General features: G+C 40.2%; 1 protein-coding gene across 2 annotated transcripts in view; it reads right to left on the bottom strand.

Moving 5' to 3' along the window:
• FNDC1 (fibronectin type III domain containing 1) overlaps positions 1-15,906 on the bottom strand; it is a 66,476-nt gene that overhangs the window by 18,694 nt on the left and 31,876 nt on the right. The window contains exons 7-12 of one of the 2 annotated variants that reach the window (XM_040552475.1): positions 13,512-13,700; positions 10,370-12,760; positions 9,163-9,278; positions 7,605-7,716; positions 6,262-6,642; positions 1,415-1,483 (exon numbers count right to left, since the gene is read on the bottom strand). In XM_040552475.1, coding sequence (XP_040408409.1) covers positions 1,415-1,483; positions 6,262-6,642; positions 7,605-7,716; positions 9,163-9,278; positions 10,370-12,760; positions 13,512-13,700 — 3,258 coding nt within the window. The remainder of the gene's footprint in view (positions 1-1,414; positions 1,484-6,261; positions 6,643-7,604; positions 7,717-9,162; positions 9,279-10,369; positions 12,761-13,511; positions 13,701-15,906) is intronic. The other variant, XM_040552476.1, reaches the window with a different exon arrangement.

The following is a 15,906-nucleotide window of genomic DNA, read 5'->3' as shown; positions in this document are numbered from 1 at the left end:
GGGAAAGTAATTTGGCAAACGTGAATCTCCTGATATTTGGTCCTCTTTGGTATTCAGTCCAGTTGAATCCAGTGCTCTTTGCAAAGCCACCGTGCTACAATACTGACACACAAAATAAAGGAAAAGAAACATTTGTCCTATTGTACAGGCTATGGAAACTCAGCTGTCTGCTTTGACTGTTTTCTCCTAACACTGCTGAAATCTGTTTTCTGTAGGTGACCTGCCCCTGAAGGGAGCCCCAGCAAAAGAACTGCACACTGAGTATATTCCACTTACACAAGGATATAAGGAACGTGCTTTGTAAGACTTGTGCAGTTCTAAGTTCATCTTCTCCTTCCCACATTCTAAACGTTAGCCTCAGTATGAAGCTATCAGAATAAAAAGCACAAAAGTCTAGGATATTTTCCTTACAGCTGCTGCGCTCTCTTTTACAAAGTTCTCTCTCTCTCTCTTTTTTTTTTTTTTCCTTTGGATTGGTTTGACTTAAATTCCCAGCACTGTATCCACAAAGAATAAACTTTATTATTCTGGAGCCATAAATTCTACTACAAAGCTGATACTAAAAAGCTTTGAGTTTAGCAGAGGTCTGTATTTATCTGCTTTAATATGTAGGAGTAGCAGATGAATCTGAGGAATACAAGAAGCAGAACATCAGAAGTTAGCGGTGACATAAAATGAATACTAGTTCCAGTAATTTATTATTTGCATTCCCTGTGCAAACTTATAATTAAACGCTAGGATTTGAAGCTTCTTCTTAAGCTAAGTTTTGTGTGTCCTGACTTATAATAACAAGAAGGCATTAATTATAACCCCCCAAAATGTTTCCCTCTTCTACTTCTATCTGTTTTGAAATCTCTTTAATTTAGGTTCCACGTGGATTCAGCAGACTAATTATTTTATATGTAGGTGATCTCATTCAGTATGAGAATGTTTTATAGTCTAAATGAAGACTATAGATCAAAAAAAAGACAAAAAATATTCATAATGATGAATTAATAATTCATTAGCACTCTAGTGATAAAAACTCAAGTTTCCAGGAATCATATAATACTTTGATTTTCTACTTTAAAAGAATCCAGTGGCTTTGGGCTGGGTTAGAAGTTGTACCAGAGAAAGTCTAGCATTGAAGAGGTGAGTGTATGAACCAGCTCTGAATGCGATTTATTTCCAGAATAGGTTCCTGTTAGATTGCAGGACTGACAGAAAGGGACCCTCAGGCCCAGAAACAGTAGCATTTGCACCATGGCTCTTCACATATGTCACAGGGCTCTGGAAAGCTTTTCCATATCGCCACTGCTTGCTTAAGCTCCTGCGCATCAACCTGTCACCCCAAACCCAACTCCAAAGAAAGAAAAGGGGAAAACAAAACAGTAAAAGTCGCTACTTGCAACAGATATTTAGAATTAAACAGTACCATCGTCATATATCACATATGCCTCTGGAGTTGCTGTCACATCTGAATCCAGTCCTGAGAATGTGTCTACTGAAGGAGAAAGAAAAAAAATCATGTAAGAATTCAATAGCCTCCCTAGTAAGATACTTCTGGAATAAAGTTTAAAATAAAAATTTTTATTCAGTTGATTTGTAAAGAAATAAAACAAATGCCAAGTTTCTGGATAACACAGTGACAGTCCCCTCTGCTCATTTAGAATAACAAATCAATAACTAGTCACAACAGCCAGGAATTTTGCTGGGAGAAAATTGGTCAAGAGTTACTACTAAAAATAGAGTGTAATGCACCTTCCAGGGGCTCTGACCTGCACCCAGGGGGTTTTGGAGCAAAGACAGACTGCCTGCACCTACATAATGATCGAGTCAGGATTTGACAATATTTTATTGTCTCAGGAGCAGCAAATAAGAAATTTATATACTATATAAATATATACGTCCAAGAAAATCAAATAAACATAAAACTTCTATTCAAATATCTTTTGCAGGGCAATAAAAATCAAGCAATCCACAGAGCCATGCCATTTATAGACTATGTCAATGCAGTCCCAAAGGAATGGATTTGTACAAGGAGGCAATTGGTGCTGGATCTCTCAGGGTTTTACTTTGCACTAGCTCTAGTATGATCCAGTGGACTGAATAGCCATGACAGGTCAGGACACAGACATACTGAAACACCATTTCTGCTTTAGTTTCATTCAAAAGGAATTCAGATTGTTCACACTTCGATTGCTCCACAGTGCAGACGAAAGCATGCCAAGTAGAGACGATTATGAGGTGCACATCAAGAGCTCCCAGTTTAGCCCAAAAACTAATGCAAATGCACCCATTGTCTTAAATGCCTGTTCCTGTATATCATCTCAATCTCTCTGCAGGTCACATGTCCAGTACCTGACACACCAACTGTCAGCTACCTGATCTTGTGAATTCTGGAGGCTTCCTACCATGCTCCGAGAAATACATTTCTCCACATGTTATTATGGGAAGCCAAAGAGTACACAAAGTTCAGGTTAGCCATGAAAAGCAATGCAAAGAAAGCAGAAGTGTTGCACTGGAATCCACAGCAGGTAAAATCAGAGGTCTCCAATGAATTGCTGGGGTTGAGGAAAGGGTAGTATACAAATACAAGCAAGAGAAAGGCAGCATTGACTATCCAAAATTTGGTAATGTTTCTTTAAAAAAAATGATATGAAAGAAAAAAAATTATATTTTTACTATATCGGTACTATGAGCATTACAAAATTTCAACAGCCAACCTCAAATAACTTACAAATATAATCTGAATGATACATTTTCATTTTGCTTTTTTTTTTTTTTTTTTAATTTAGAACCAACAAGTATTGTACAAAGACTGGTATTTTTCTACTGCAATCAGTTTCTTTAAAAACAGCTCGAATCACACAGCAGTGATTTTAATTCCAAAATAAGCTATGAAAACACAGGAAATTGGTTAATTCTTGCCAGACTTTCATATAGCAAAAGCTGACATTTTCTCATGGCAGACTTCTGCAGCCTCTCTTCAGGAGATCAGCCACTTACTTTAAAGCCTCTTCACTTCTCCAAGGCTAGATAGATCCTCTGTGGAATTCTGCAGAGCTTCTCACCCCAGTTAGCTGGTATCTATCACTGTCTGCAATGTATACACTTCTCTTTGATTATATCCAAGTAACCAGGAGGCTTGGGTTTGCAAAGTTGAAGTCCTTCAGGGGCAGATTTCAACTCATTCACACCTATTAGCTAATCAGCCCTCGTCCACATAAAATCCAGTGTAAATAAATCTTACTTTCTATTTCTGTGCTAGTGCAGCATCTTCTATTTCACTGTGTTTCTTTAGCATTAGCTGTGGCACAAAGGCAACAGGGATACTCCCCATAGTACCTGTCATTTTAATTTTCTCCACATAAACCAGCTGCAGTACTCCAGCTAGCTCCAAGCACCCTCGCTGCAGCTTTTCAATTAACCCTGCCCGTACCAAGTGAAGCTAAGTTTTGTTTGCCATCTGCAAGGACAGAAGACCACCCAACAAGCACTCTGTTCTCACACAAAGCAAGTGGTTAAGAATCAACGTCTAATCTTTGTGAGATCAAGAAAAATGTTCAGCTGGTTTCACTGGCAAATCATGCCTGTGCGGTCAAACTCCTTCTTGAAAGTTCAAGACTGCTGAATCTAGTGAAATGTTGATAATAAATTCTGCTGGGTCAAGCAAAAATTCTGCCAGAGAGTAAGCAAATTTGCCAAAGCGTGAGTCGAACATGTGGCGGTGTTTTTTAGCGCTTGTAGACTCTGACTGTTTGGGAGTAAAGCTCTTAGCAACAAAATATCAAGCTTTGGCAGAATAAGTATTTCATTAAAGGAACTGGAGTATTTTCCAGATGAAGTTTAAAGGGAAAGACAATATAAAAATATGATTTGGAAACAATCAAGGGAGAACTGCATGAAATGTTTTGATAGCTCAAGTAGTAGTTGTTTATCCCTCTTGAAATAGATGCAGCACTTGCTAAACAAACAGCAACCATTAAATAAATACTACAGTGATGCTTTCTCTTCAAGCAAGTTCCTCTATGGAACAGGCAGGTTGTTTTGCTGCATTGATCAACTGTTGAGGCAGGTCACCAGGATGAAGAAAAAAAAAAAAGGAAAAATGCAAGAAAATCCCATTAATTACTCTTCAGAGAAACTTTTGTACTTGCAAGGTAGGGATTAATATTTCTCATGTTATAACATGAGTAAGAAGTGAAAATCCAGCATCATCTTATACTTTCAGTCTTCCACTTCAAAGCATTTACAGACTTACTGTTGAAATGTCAGGCAGTTTAGGAGTGACTTTAGGAGACATTCTCACAGAACTCACAATCCGTATAAAAAAAAACAAAAAACAAAAAACAACACTGTTCTTCATTCATGCCTCTAACGAAGTTCAAAGGTTCCTCAGGCATATCTGGTAGAAGGCAAAAAAACCCACAAACAAACAAAATAAAAACCACAAACACCCAAGCAGAATGTTTATAAATACTCATAAAATCACAAGAATTGCCTAACCCACAACTCTCCTAAAAATAACACTGCAAAGTTTTCTATTGTTCAGCTCCCGGAGCCTATGCTCAGACTCCGGCCAGCCATATTTCATGAACTGTTATTGTTCTTATAATATATATTCTCAGAAGATGTCCTTCAGGTAATAAATAGCACAGGCCAAAGAGACAAGGCACTACAGGTCATAAGCAACATTTAAGGCAAGCAAAATAAGCTGTTGGGAGTGGGAGGGACACCAACACTACTGAAAATTATGGTCCCCTCCAGGCAACTTTGAAAATACCAGTTTGACCACATAGAGCAATATTTGTAACGTATTTGTAAACACAGTTAAGAACATTGAAGGCACCAAAGAGAAAACCAAAAAATCTTCAAATAAATATTTAATGAAGATGTCACTTATATATATATATGTTTTTGTGTATATGTACACATACCTATCTATGCATATATATATATATATATATATGCATATGCTCTCCTGTAAGTACAGTCCAACATGGGGCTAATTGTTGCATAAATATTAATACTATAAATCATTGTCATTCCACCTGTGCATGGCAATATTATCTATGACTCATTACTTATCGAGTGTACTTGGCAAGTGAATTTTCAGTCTTCTGAAATCTTTTCCAAAGATGCTATCCTTACACTCATTCTTAGTTGCTGAAGCCACATCTTTCTGTATCTTCTGCACTCTTCAACATGACAGCTCAGGTTTTCAGGCCACAGTTACATGACCTATTTGTAAATCTTCTTTGGCTTCAGAAACACAGCTGTACAAGGGAAAGCTAAATGCACTTAATTACCTATTGAAACTGGCTACAGCAATTGGCAAATGTGTGACTGCCAACCCCTTGTTTAGGTTATGGGCATGCTTCTACTGCCTGGGTGTAGATTATGCAGGGGACTACCTATAAGTGGAAAGGATAAGGACTGCCATGGTGCTCCCTGATCCAGTTTTATAAAATAAGCAGATTTGCATTGTAAAATAAACTGATTTGCAATCCAACATTCAGGTGATGAAAGGATAAAACCTGGTAGGAACAGGCTCAAGACCCCATGACTCCAGTGGATTTATATTTGTTTACTTTGGATTTCAGTATGGCAACACATCCTAAACTTGTATAACTGCAACAGAGAAATAATGACATGAACCAACACAGTTTTCAACTTTCAGATGAGAAATTATTGTACAAATCTCAGCCTTATCTGTGCAAAGCCAGGGTTGTCTTTCCCCAGATTCATCAATGCTGGCTATATTCCTGCTTGAAAAGCTCTCTCTCTTGAGAGCTGGCAACATAAAAAGAATTTCATTTTGTTTGTCCTACTATAGCCGAAAAAGAGAGATTTTTCAGAACTTTTGGTGAGAAATAAACACAAAACAGACAAAATGTATAGTGTCTTTCAGGTCCTTCCCTGGTCTGAACTGGAGTGAGGATTTGATTCTAGGTGGGTGCTTTGACCATAAAAACTACTGCCTGTGTTTGTGCATGTGTGCATGAACATATGTGAAAAGACTGGATCCAGCAAAAGGCAAGGATTTTGCTGAAATAAACGTATTTACATGAAAAAACTTCAGCTTCGGGGCAATTTGACATTTTTAGTGGAAATGCATTTTTATACACAAACTCTTCTCCATCTGCTCTAATCTTGGCTCCCACCTCATCATGTGGACCAAAATCTTCAGAGGCAAATTCTCTCCTGCTTTACAATTGTGCAAATGAGCTGTATAAACAGCACAACCAAAGAATTTCAAACAGCCCAAAAGGAAGTTACCTTCTGCATTGCACTCTGGCAGGCCATCGAACCCTATAAGCAAGTTGCCCTCATCATCATACTGCCCATAGGTGCCTGGAGGACAGGTTGGGGGTGGTTTCTCAGTGGGTGGTTGAGTTGTGGTTGGTTCAGGAGTGGTGGTGGTAGTTGTAGCAATAGTAGTTGTAGTGGTTGTGGTAGTCGTTGTGGTAGTTGTTGTGGGAATCGTTGTAGTAGTAGTTGAGGGAGTGGTTGTTTTCTTAATCATTTCAAGACCAATCAGAGGTTTCCCTCCAAGGCTTATTATTGGTTTATCTTGTGCACTTGCTACTGGCTTACTAAATCTGCCGTGTCCAAATAAAGGTAGTCCATCAGGACTCACCATTGGGGCACCCTTTTCATCTAGGAGAAAGAACAAAACCAAAAAATCTCATTTATTAATCCATTGAAGGTTTATAGTATGGTATTTAACAATAGTAGATACCACAAGAACACAGACTGCGATTAGAGCCTCCTGTAATTAAGCTGACAGAGAAGAATGTTGTTATCTAGGAAAGACCCCTGGCTAAGGAAATTAGAAAAAGCTTCCAAGAAACCTCAGATAAACCGCAGTGCTGTTCACTTTATCAGCTGTTTGATAACATTTCTTGGGAAGACTGCAGGGAGATTTTACTTCAGAATCACAATGTGCAGACAGTGCCTGCATTTAATCTCAGTCAATCTCTTAACTGTTGATGAAAAGTACGATGAAACAATATACTGTTCCCTGTCAAACATGTACAAGGAAGAACTGGGATAAGATGGTGAGATGCTGTCACTGCAGATAAACATTTGTGCCAAGTTCTGGATACTGCAAGTATTCATGCTCAGCAGTTTAACAGCAGGCAGTGAATCTGCATTTGATATCTTTTCAGATTAATTAATATGCAACCAGCACTGTTTTCACAGATCACATACTGGGCTCTTTACTAGTTGTGTTCAGTTTCAGAAAAGAAATAAAATCACACACATATGAGTGGTACAGTCTAGTGGTGGGGAATAATTATTTTTATGTATAGAAAGAAATAAACAAGCATAAATCTCTATTCTGGCTCAGTTCTGCAGTCCTTTCTAATGCTGATACAAGGGAGACAGATTTGATTCTTGCTGTCACATGCTCAGGAGACTTGCAGGATGCCTCCAAGCATCCCTAGGTCCTAATATGTACTGACTGCCTCATGGTGACCTAGAGCACAGAAACCCCAAGTGGCTAGCATGAGACCTGGGGATGATTAGAGCACACAACAGCTCAAAGATTTGTACAGTGGGCACAAGGAAAAAAAAAAAAGTACATTTTTTTCTGTAAGAAGGAAGTTATCACTTACCAACAATTGTACGTCCATCCCCTCCTAATTTCACTCGGAGAGGTTTGCCTTGGGAATCTTGGAGGTATTTTCCTTCAACGTTTAACACTAGTCCTCGGTCAAGATCTACAATCTAAAAGCAATAGATGGACTCAAATTTAGCTAATACAAGAGAATGTGAAATGAAGTCTCAAAGCAGCAGAAATCCTGCTGAAATCTCACATGTTAAGCATAATATTCAGGAATAGATAGAAAATAGAAAAAAAATCACTACAGACAGACTTTTAAAAGGGAGTCACTAATTGTATAGGAGTCACCGAAAAATTACCACTGAAGAAGGCAAATCCCTAGGAGCTGGGCTCCAGAGTTGCACAAGAACTATATTTACATCGCCTTCTATGGCATGCTCACACACACAAGAGCAACGCTTTTGACTGTCTTGGGCTGCACAACTCCTAAGGTGGATTACTGTAATATTGATTTGGGTATGACCCTGAGTCCTTTTGAAAATGGGATTTAAAAGTATGTCTACTAATCAAAATATATATATAATACTAATAATAATAAATAGAAATAAAATTAGACTAGTTAGTTTAGATTATGTCAGTGAAAACCAAATAGCTAAGATTTTAGTTCGGGTAAGAGACTGAAGAAAAGCCTCTGTCTCATAAAACAAATCTGTCCAAGAGAATTTAATTGAATTCAAGAGGTGACTTCAGTTCACATCCAATCCTTATTGTTATTTCAATCCAAAATAGCTGAATTGTATGCTGTTTTAACCTGAGTTAATATACACAGGCACAGAACACAAAATAATGTAGCACAGAACACAAAAATACAAAAAGCAGCTAAGTGCCGAGAAGAAACTGAGAAGAGGACATGAGCAGCACTTTCAAGTTGGCAAGGAAGACTTGACTTTGGTGCTGGGGAAAAGGCTGTAGCAGGAGGGACAGAAAATCATGAGATCAGACAAAGTCTGGGCATTTAGGCACCCATCTGGACTTCCCATTAATGGTGCCCGAGCTCTTCTGTAAATACCACTAGGAACTTTGTGCATGAACCACAAAACCCTTGAAGGTGTCACCTCCAGGCCTGTCACTCCAGGGAAGTTACTGTGACACGTGCGTTCACAGCACCGTGCCACTTGTAGAGTGGTTTGGTGTGTCCACACTTGTTCACAAGCTTCTCCCCGGAGCATGCATCTGGAAGAAGTATTGCTGAGCCCATCCTTCACAGGAACTGTGCCAGGCAGTTTCCATGCACACAGCACACCGGGCAAGCCCCCCTGCGTAGTACAAGTCTCCCTGACTGTGAGGAAAAATGTTTCACTAAATCTATAGGAGTAATGCCATAGTTGAAAATTCAAGCCATTAGACTTTAAATCAGACATTTGAAATGTTCAAATAATGAAATGCAGTATTTGTCTTTAGATTGAAGCAGAAAAGTGGAATTACATCACTAAACACAACCTCATTTTACAGCTTCTTTGACTGGCGACACTGTGCTCTCTTTTCTCAATGAAAAAGTATGTAAAATAAAAGGCCAAAGCATCTTGAATTTGCAGAGAAGGTCACCCTACCCACTTTGTTCCTTGAGGGCCATTGATTACTCTCTGTCCACTTGGTTTTCCATTATTACCAGGTAGTATTTTTCCATTTCCATTTTTTGTTGTAAGATTAGGCCTGCCATTGTAACCTGAAACAGAAAAAATACACTATTCTGAAGAAAGCTGTGCATACTACATAGCACAACCTAAATGCAAAGGAATTCAAAACCCATTATGAACGTACCGTTAAGTGCAAATCCTGTGGAGGTATTTTACTGGTGCAGGTTATAAAATGACTCCCACTAGCCAACCCTAACTTTGTGTTACAGTTGCAGATATTCAGGACTTTGTCATTATAATGTGCCTTGGAATCTGTGTTCAATATTCAAACATTAAGCAACCAACCCAAGCTGTAACATCACTGCTGGATCTGAGTAGCCATACAAAGCCCAGTCCAGCAGCCCCCTTGGGTTGCCACGCACTGCAGAGGAGGTAGAAACGCTGCCAATAAAATGTTTTGGGACTCTGTAAACATCTGGGGAACATGTTGAGGGAAGAAACAGTTACTAAACGAACAACTTTCTTAACCTATCCTTACACAAAGCTGCAGTGATGAACTGCAATGAGAGATGTGAATTACCTCCCTGTTTTTTACCTCTAAAAGCAATGACTCTCCTTCTCTAGCTACACAGAAGCACACAGCTCAGAACTGGAGAAGCTGTGGTACTGACCTGCAGCCCCTCCAGCTCAGAAAGGGCAGCAATTTTCCCATCCTATCTCAGAGACTTGCCTCCAGAAAATATACATGAAAGGATTATAGATAAATGAACTCTCCACAGGCATCGACCTCCTGACTCCATGGCTAGCAGTAAGCTGGTGTCCTACCTCCATACAGAAAGCTTTTAAGCTTTCTTGTCACAAATCTCATCCTCCATGTTATTATTTAAGGTTGACTCCCATCTGAAAGCTCTGCAAGCTGGTGGACTTCCACACAACATTGAATCTGACTAAAGCATAGAAAACAAAAAAGCACAGCCACATGGTTCACATGGGCACTACATCACACTGATTAGACAATGTCCTTAAGAACTGGGTTCTCCCAGAGAACCACCAAAATAAAAAGTAATACGCTATACTAAATAACTGAGCCTGCATTCTGATAGAGGAATTTTCATCTTATTGCTGATCTAATGAAAAACTCAGTTCAGTAAGGTTACTAGAACAAAGATAAGATAGATACCTTGCCTATAAGGAGGTCTAACAAATTGTCGCTGTGAAGGGCTCCGTAGCCTGGAGTTCAGCAGTCGCTGTCGAGGGGACAGAGTGGAAGAAGAAATTGTTGGAGGAACAGTATGCGCTGTTGTAGATGCAGAAGGATGTGGCCAGACAAAGCTTGGTTTAGATGGGGTATGTTTGTTAGGGGAATGAGTAATTCGTGACGCTATAGCAGAGCTGCCTGGTGATTCAGAAGACATTTTTAATGTTGGAGTTTCTTCCTTCTCTTCCTCTTCAGATCTTAGTTTGTGAGGTAGAAGAGTGTCCATAGATTTCCTTGTATTGCTAGTGGTGTCATCATATGTGTTTTTGTTACCTATAGAAACAGAAGGGGACCACTTTGCTGCCAAAGATGTGGGTTTCTCTTCCCCTTCTTTCTCATCATATTCACTGTAATAATCATCCTCTTCATTAGAAATTGACTGACGAGATTTAGAAGAGGAGGAAGGAACTTTTTGAGGAAGTTCAGTTTTGGACATTTTAGATGGCAACAGGCCATATTTTTTCTCTGTTTGGGACACTGTTCTTGTATCAGCCCTAGATCGAGTAGGTAATGAAGGACGAGTTTGCCTTGAAGAAGTGGATGACAGCTTTAAATTATACTGATTTTCTTTTGCTGTGTCACTGGCAGAACTGGAGTCTGGCTGAGTAAGTTTTGAATTGTAGGAAGGTACCTGAGAACGTGGCTGCTGTTGCTTTGAGAGAGACGAACTTGAGCTTCCCTGAGAGAAAGATGCAGGTAATCCCCTAGAAGAGGACACCTCTTTAGGAAACACAGAGTGGCTGCTGGCTCTGTCACTGCCTTCTGTTACATCCTCATCATCATCTTCCTGCAATTCTTCATTGCTCTTGGATAAGACAGGGGATGGGAGGCGCCGGCCCCTGGAATGCAGTAAGGAAGGACTGGTTTGTGCCTTCTGCAGAGGCTCTGAGCGGGAGGTCTTCTGGGATGGAAGATGAGAGGGGAATGTCTTTTTAGGCAAAGACACACTTGGTTTGGATTGAGCAAGGGTTTCTTTTACTTCTTGACTGTCCTGCTCTTCAAGCTTGTGTTTAGAAAGAGGAGACTGCAAAGAATGCTTTTCTGGAGCTGCTACTCGACTTTGTTGTTCTTCTCCTGGGTCAGAGTGGGGTGACTTTTCACTGTGTGTCTCTCTGAGGTGAGAATCAGGATCAACATGAGGATTTCTTCTCTTCGAATAGATGGCTGAAGAAGACTGCCTGGAAGAGGGTAGAGAGGGACTGTGTGCAACATCTGGAAGTAAGGGGTTTTCATCTTGTGAGTCCTCCCTGTAACTCTTATCAACATCCTTTCCATTAGATTTGGCACTGGTGGAGGAGTGAGAGTGAGGTGAAGAGTGACTAGAAACAGCAGACCTCAATGAAACCGCCACCGCTGCTAATTTTGAATCCTTCCATGTCCGAGAACTGGAGCCTGAGGGAAGCCTTGTTTGCTGTGACCTAGAACTGGGCTGTCCTGCTCTACCCTCCGCTTCCTCACTGTCAAATTCATTTTGACTGTCACGAGCACGGGAGTCTGTTGATTTGGAAGAGGGTTGGTGTGAATGACCTACAGACCCAGACCTACTTGGATGGCTTGGGACCACCTCATGAGACACAGCAGACTGACGGTTTGATGGCAAAGCCAGGCGACTGGGCTCTGAAGTTTTAGAAGGCACTTTCACCAGCACGGGATCTGGCTTTTCTTCCACATTACCAGCAAGATCATTATTCTTAGTAGGCAGAGAAAGGGAAGAAGCTTTAGGAGAAGGCACATTAGCATTGCTTTGCCGCAGTTGCTTTGTTTCATTGTCTGTGTATTTAGGAACAGACGAGGCAGAAGAGCGCTGTGCTGAGGACGGTAACAGTGCTGATGGCTCACGTTTCTCTGTGTTTGCCTGCCGTGACACGTCTGATGTGTGGGATCGAACAGGGGTCCTCCCTGCGGTAAGGACAGGGTGCACCGTCCGACTGGGGGACACTGGTCTAACAACCCTCCTCTGATCCTCGGCTTTTGGTGGCATCGTTGCAGCTTCTTCGGATGAATTGTGATCATCTGTCACTTCGGTGGACTGGAGATCAGATTCCAGCTCTTCTGTCTTTCTGGAAGGTAACTGAGATTTACTTAGGACCCCTCCTCGAGACAAGATTTTATTCTTGTATTCAGAAAGAAGACTCTTTTTATCACTAACACCAGGTGAACGAACAGATGACTGCTTAGAGGAAAGTGACGTTTGGACTTTCGAAGAAACAGAGGAAGTCTGAGAAGGAGATGAACCAGTATTCACAGGTTTTTTAGCCTCTGAATTGTCTTGAATATTTTTTTGTTGGTGAGCAACTGAATCTTCATTGGGAGCTGAAAAAAAAAGTGTTTATTCATAACAATACAAGAAATACAAAAACAGAGCAAGAAAATAAATCAGCCAGGTAGCAAGAACAAGACAACACAGGAGAATATGAGACAGTATTTACTTTTGTACTAACCTATTTATATGGAATTATCATAACTTGGGTAAACCTTAAAGCAATTAAAATCAAATATCTAGAAACAGAGACTGCAACATCCTATCGGTGTAATCAAATCTTTAGCAGAACTCAGCCACATCGATGACATGGTTTTGCACTGTCCCATCTGAGGCCGTGGCTCACATTTTTAGTTCATTCAGCAAATCCTCACAACAGCATCCCTTTAGCAAGGAAGCAAACACAGAGTTGTATCTGAGTAGGCTGATGTAGCTGACTTTAAAGAGCGAGACTTTTCAAGAATAGCGCAACCAAAGAACCAAGTGTGTTTTTCTTTGGCCTTTGGATAATAAGAGCACATACTGTATTCAGGTGGCATACCAGGAAATAAATACATACCATACGCTATTTAAAATATTACAATGTCCATAATATTACATGATGCAGAGTGACGAACACTTATCTACAAGTATCGCTTTGGACAACATAATGAGAAAAAAAAGCTAGCAGAAACAGTGGTAAAGAAGTGAAATCCAATGGGTTAGGTGGAGTGCAGAGGAAGCTAAGAAGTCAATGAGAATGAACATAACTGGGCTCAAGAAAGAATTGGCAGACTAAGCAATTGGTGAGTGGCTGGTTCTTACCTGCTGGGATGGCGACACTGAAGGCTTTAGACTGAGGACCTGGTCCCCTCCTGTTTGCAGCACGAATTTTGAAAATATAGCGCTCCCCGGCCTGCAGACCATCTATTATGGCTGATGTTGTAGCTCCAGAGTAGGTGATGGACTTTGCTCCAAAAGGCTTGAGAGCGGGGGCGTATGAAAGAATGTATTCTGAAATGATTTGGCAGACGGTTGGAAGGAGGAAACTGAAAACAGTCCTGTTTCCAGCGGACAGACTGTATGGGTAGGATGAATTAGAACGTGCATTACTAAAATTAATACACTAGCAATGCACGCTGAGTCAACAGCTGGAGTATAAAGACATGATTATATATATATTGGTAAGTTGAATATTTGTTCATCTTAATAGGAAGAAAAAAAAACAAATCATGTCAATGTGCTAATGACTGAGATAGAATATGTTGGCTATACCTCTGTAAAATACATAGACAACAATCCCCATCAGTGTGAAGAGTCACCAATAAGAGCAGGACGACAGCTGTGTGTTCCAGGGAAGCGGTGGGGAACATGAGAAAGTTACAGCACCAGCTACTGCGTGGTTTGGTGTGCTGCACCAGGAGGCCATTTATTGTTTCTGTACACTGACCAATGAAGGAAAAAAAAAGGAAAAAAAAAATTCTCCGAAAAAGTTAACTGCCCCAAATCAAAAAGAGAAGAAAGCTAAAAAGAGAAAATGTTCTGGAGGTAGAAAACATATATGAACACTGCCAGGAAAATATGAACTGCCCTACTGCCTATGGAAATCCAGTCTGGAAGACGGTGCAAATGTTAGGTAGATTGCAGCTCACTACAGTCGGAGTACCTGTGCTGTTACAACCAACAGAGCCTGAGCAGATGTTAGGATTCCCAGGGGAAAGAGAAATTTTATATCTACTGATTAGTTACTGTGACATCTGCAATCAGCAACACACGATCCGGAGAACATTCTTGCAAAATGTAAGTTGTTCATAATGGTGGATAACCCACAATCATGTTGCTGACTGTAGCAATGTCAACAGCAAATAATAAAGTTTTAAATTTTTCTTTCCCATGGCAACTATTTGGATGAAGATCAAAATGGCGTATTCACATAATCATCTTTCAAAACATCAGTATTAAAATCAGGTGACATTACTAACGACCATTAATTACTTTCTTATCCTACATTTCCAACACAGCCTTGACACAGTTCTAATTGCACTGCACTTAGAGACCCTAGCTGTGCAAAAGCAGCTCTGCCAGTCCACTAGGGTGAAATTCTACCAGCTCTAAAGGCCGTATCATATACAGTGCTGGAGCCTGAGGGGTGCCCCCATGAAAGCACCAAAGCACTTTAATCATGTGAGCAATATTACCGCAGATATATAAGAGTGTTTCCAGCTGAGCCTTTACTTTGAGGGGTTTCTGCACTGGGGTTTTAGCTGTAATCTACAACAGGTAAAGTCCATGCCGTGATGATTGAGGCTTTTTTTCAGAAAGGACTTCCATCAGGAAATAACAGCACTGGATATTACCAAATGGTAGCAATATAACCTCTGTCCAACAATATTATAGTCTTTGCTGTCAGACAACACTGTGCAGGTGACAAGCACCCCTGCACAGGCAGCAAAACACAGCCTCATCGCCACTTAAACTTGCCCTGCTCTCACCTTTCAGTTCAGGGTTACCGTGGTACCTGTGCACCTTGTCCATTTTCTGTAGGGAGGGATATCTCAGCCCTCCCTAGGGGTAAGGGATAACTGTGGGCACGGAGAGGAGTTTTCTCCTTATACCCTCAAAGAGACGTATCTCAGAGTGCAGGTAAGACCTTAGCCACATGCGGGCCTCCTTGTCTTTTGAAGCCTCTGTAAGAGGCACTGGTATCAGACCAGTGATATCAGACCAAAACAGGATTTTGAAAATAAATTCCAAGTGAATGATCAGAGATCTCTTTAAAATAACAACACCATTATGAACAGGGAACTTTTTTTTTTTCCAGAAAATGGGACTATATTCATTTCATTAAAAATAACGTCATCAAAATCAAGAAAAAAACACATCAATATACAAATGTATTTAGTGCTCAGTCAAAAAACCAAAAACAAAACAAATCAAAAAGTTGTTTTAGAAGGTATCATGAACTTTGGCTTTGATTTTTTTATTTTCTTGTTTTAGGATGCAGAGGAGATGTTTTAATTACACAGACACTGGTGTTACTGCTGGTAGCTTTCAAATGGTTACTGGAGTGCGATTTCTCCACCACTTTAATACGTGGTATAAACATGTAAAAGGACAGGGTTGAAAAAACAAAAGAACAAAAAGACAAAAATTCCAAGACAAAAAGATTATTATGTGCTATCAAAATGACTATGAAGTGCTAATGGCAGTTTAACTTAGC

This window comes from Cygnus olor, chromosome 3, assembly GCF_009769625.2.
Source record: "Cygnus olor isolate bCygOlo1 chromosome 3, bCygOlo1.pri.v2, whole genome shotgun sequence".
Classification (NCBI taxonomy): Eukaryota; Metazoa; Chordata; class Aves; order Anseriformes; family Anatidae; genus Cygnus; species Cygnus olor.
The sequence above is the reverse complement of the archived record's forward strand: the minus strand, read 5'-3'. Positions and strand labels throughout refer to the sequence as shown.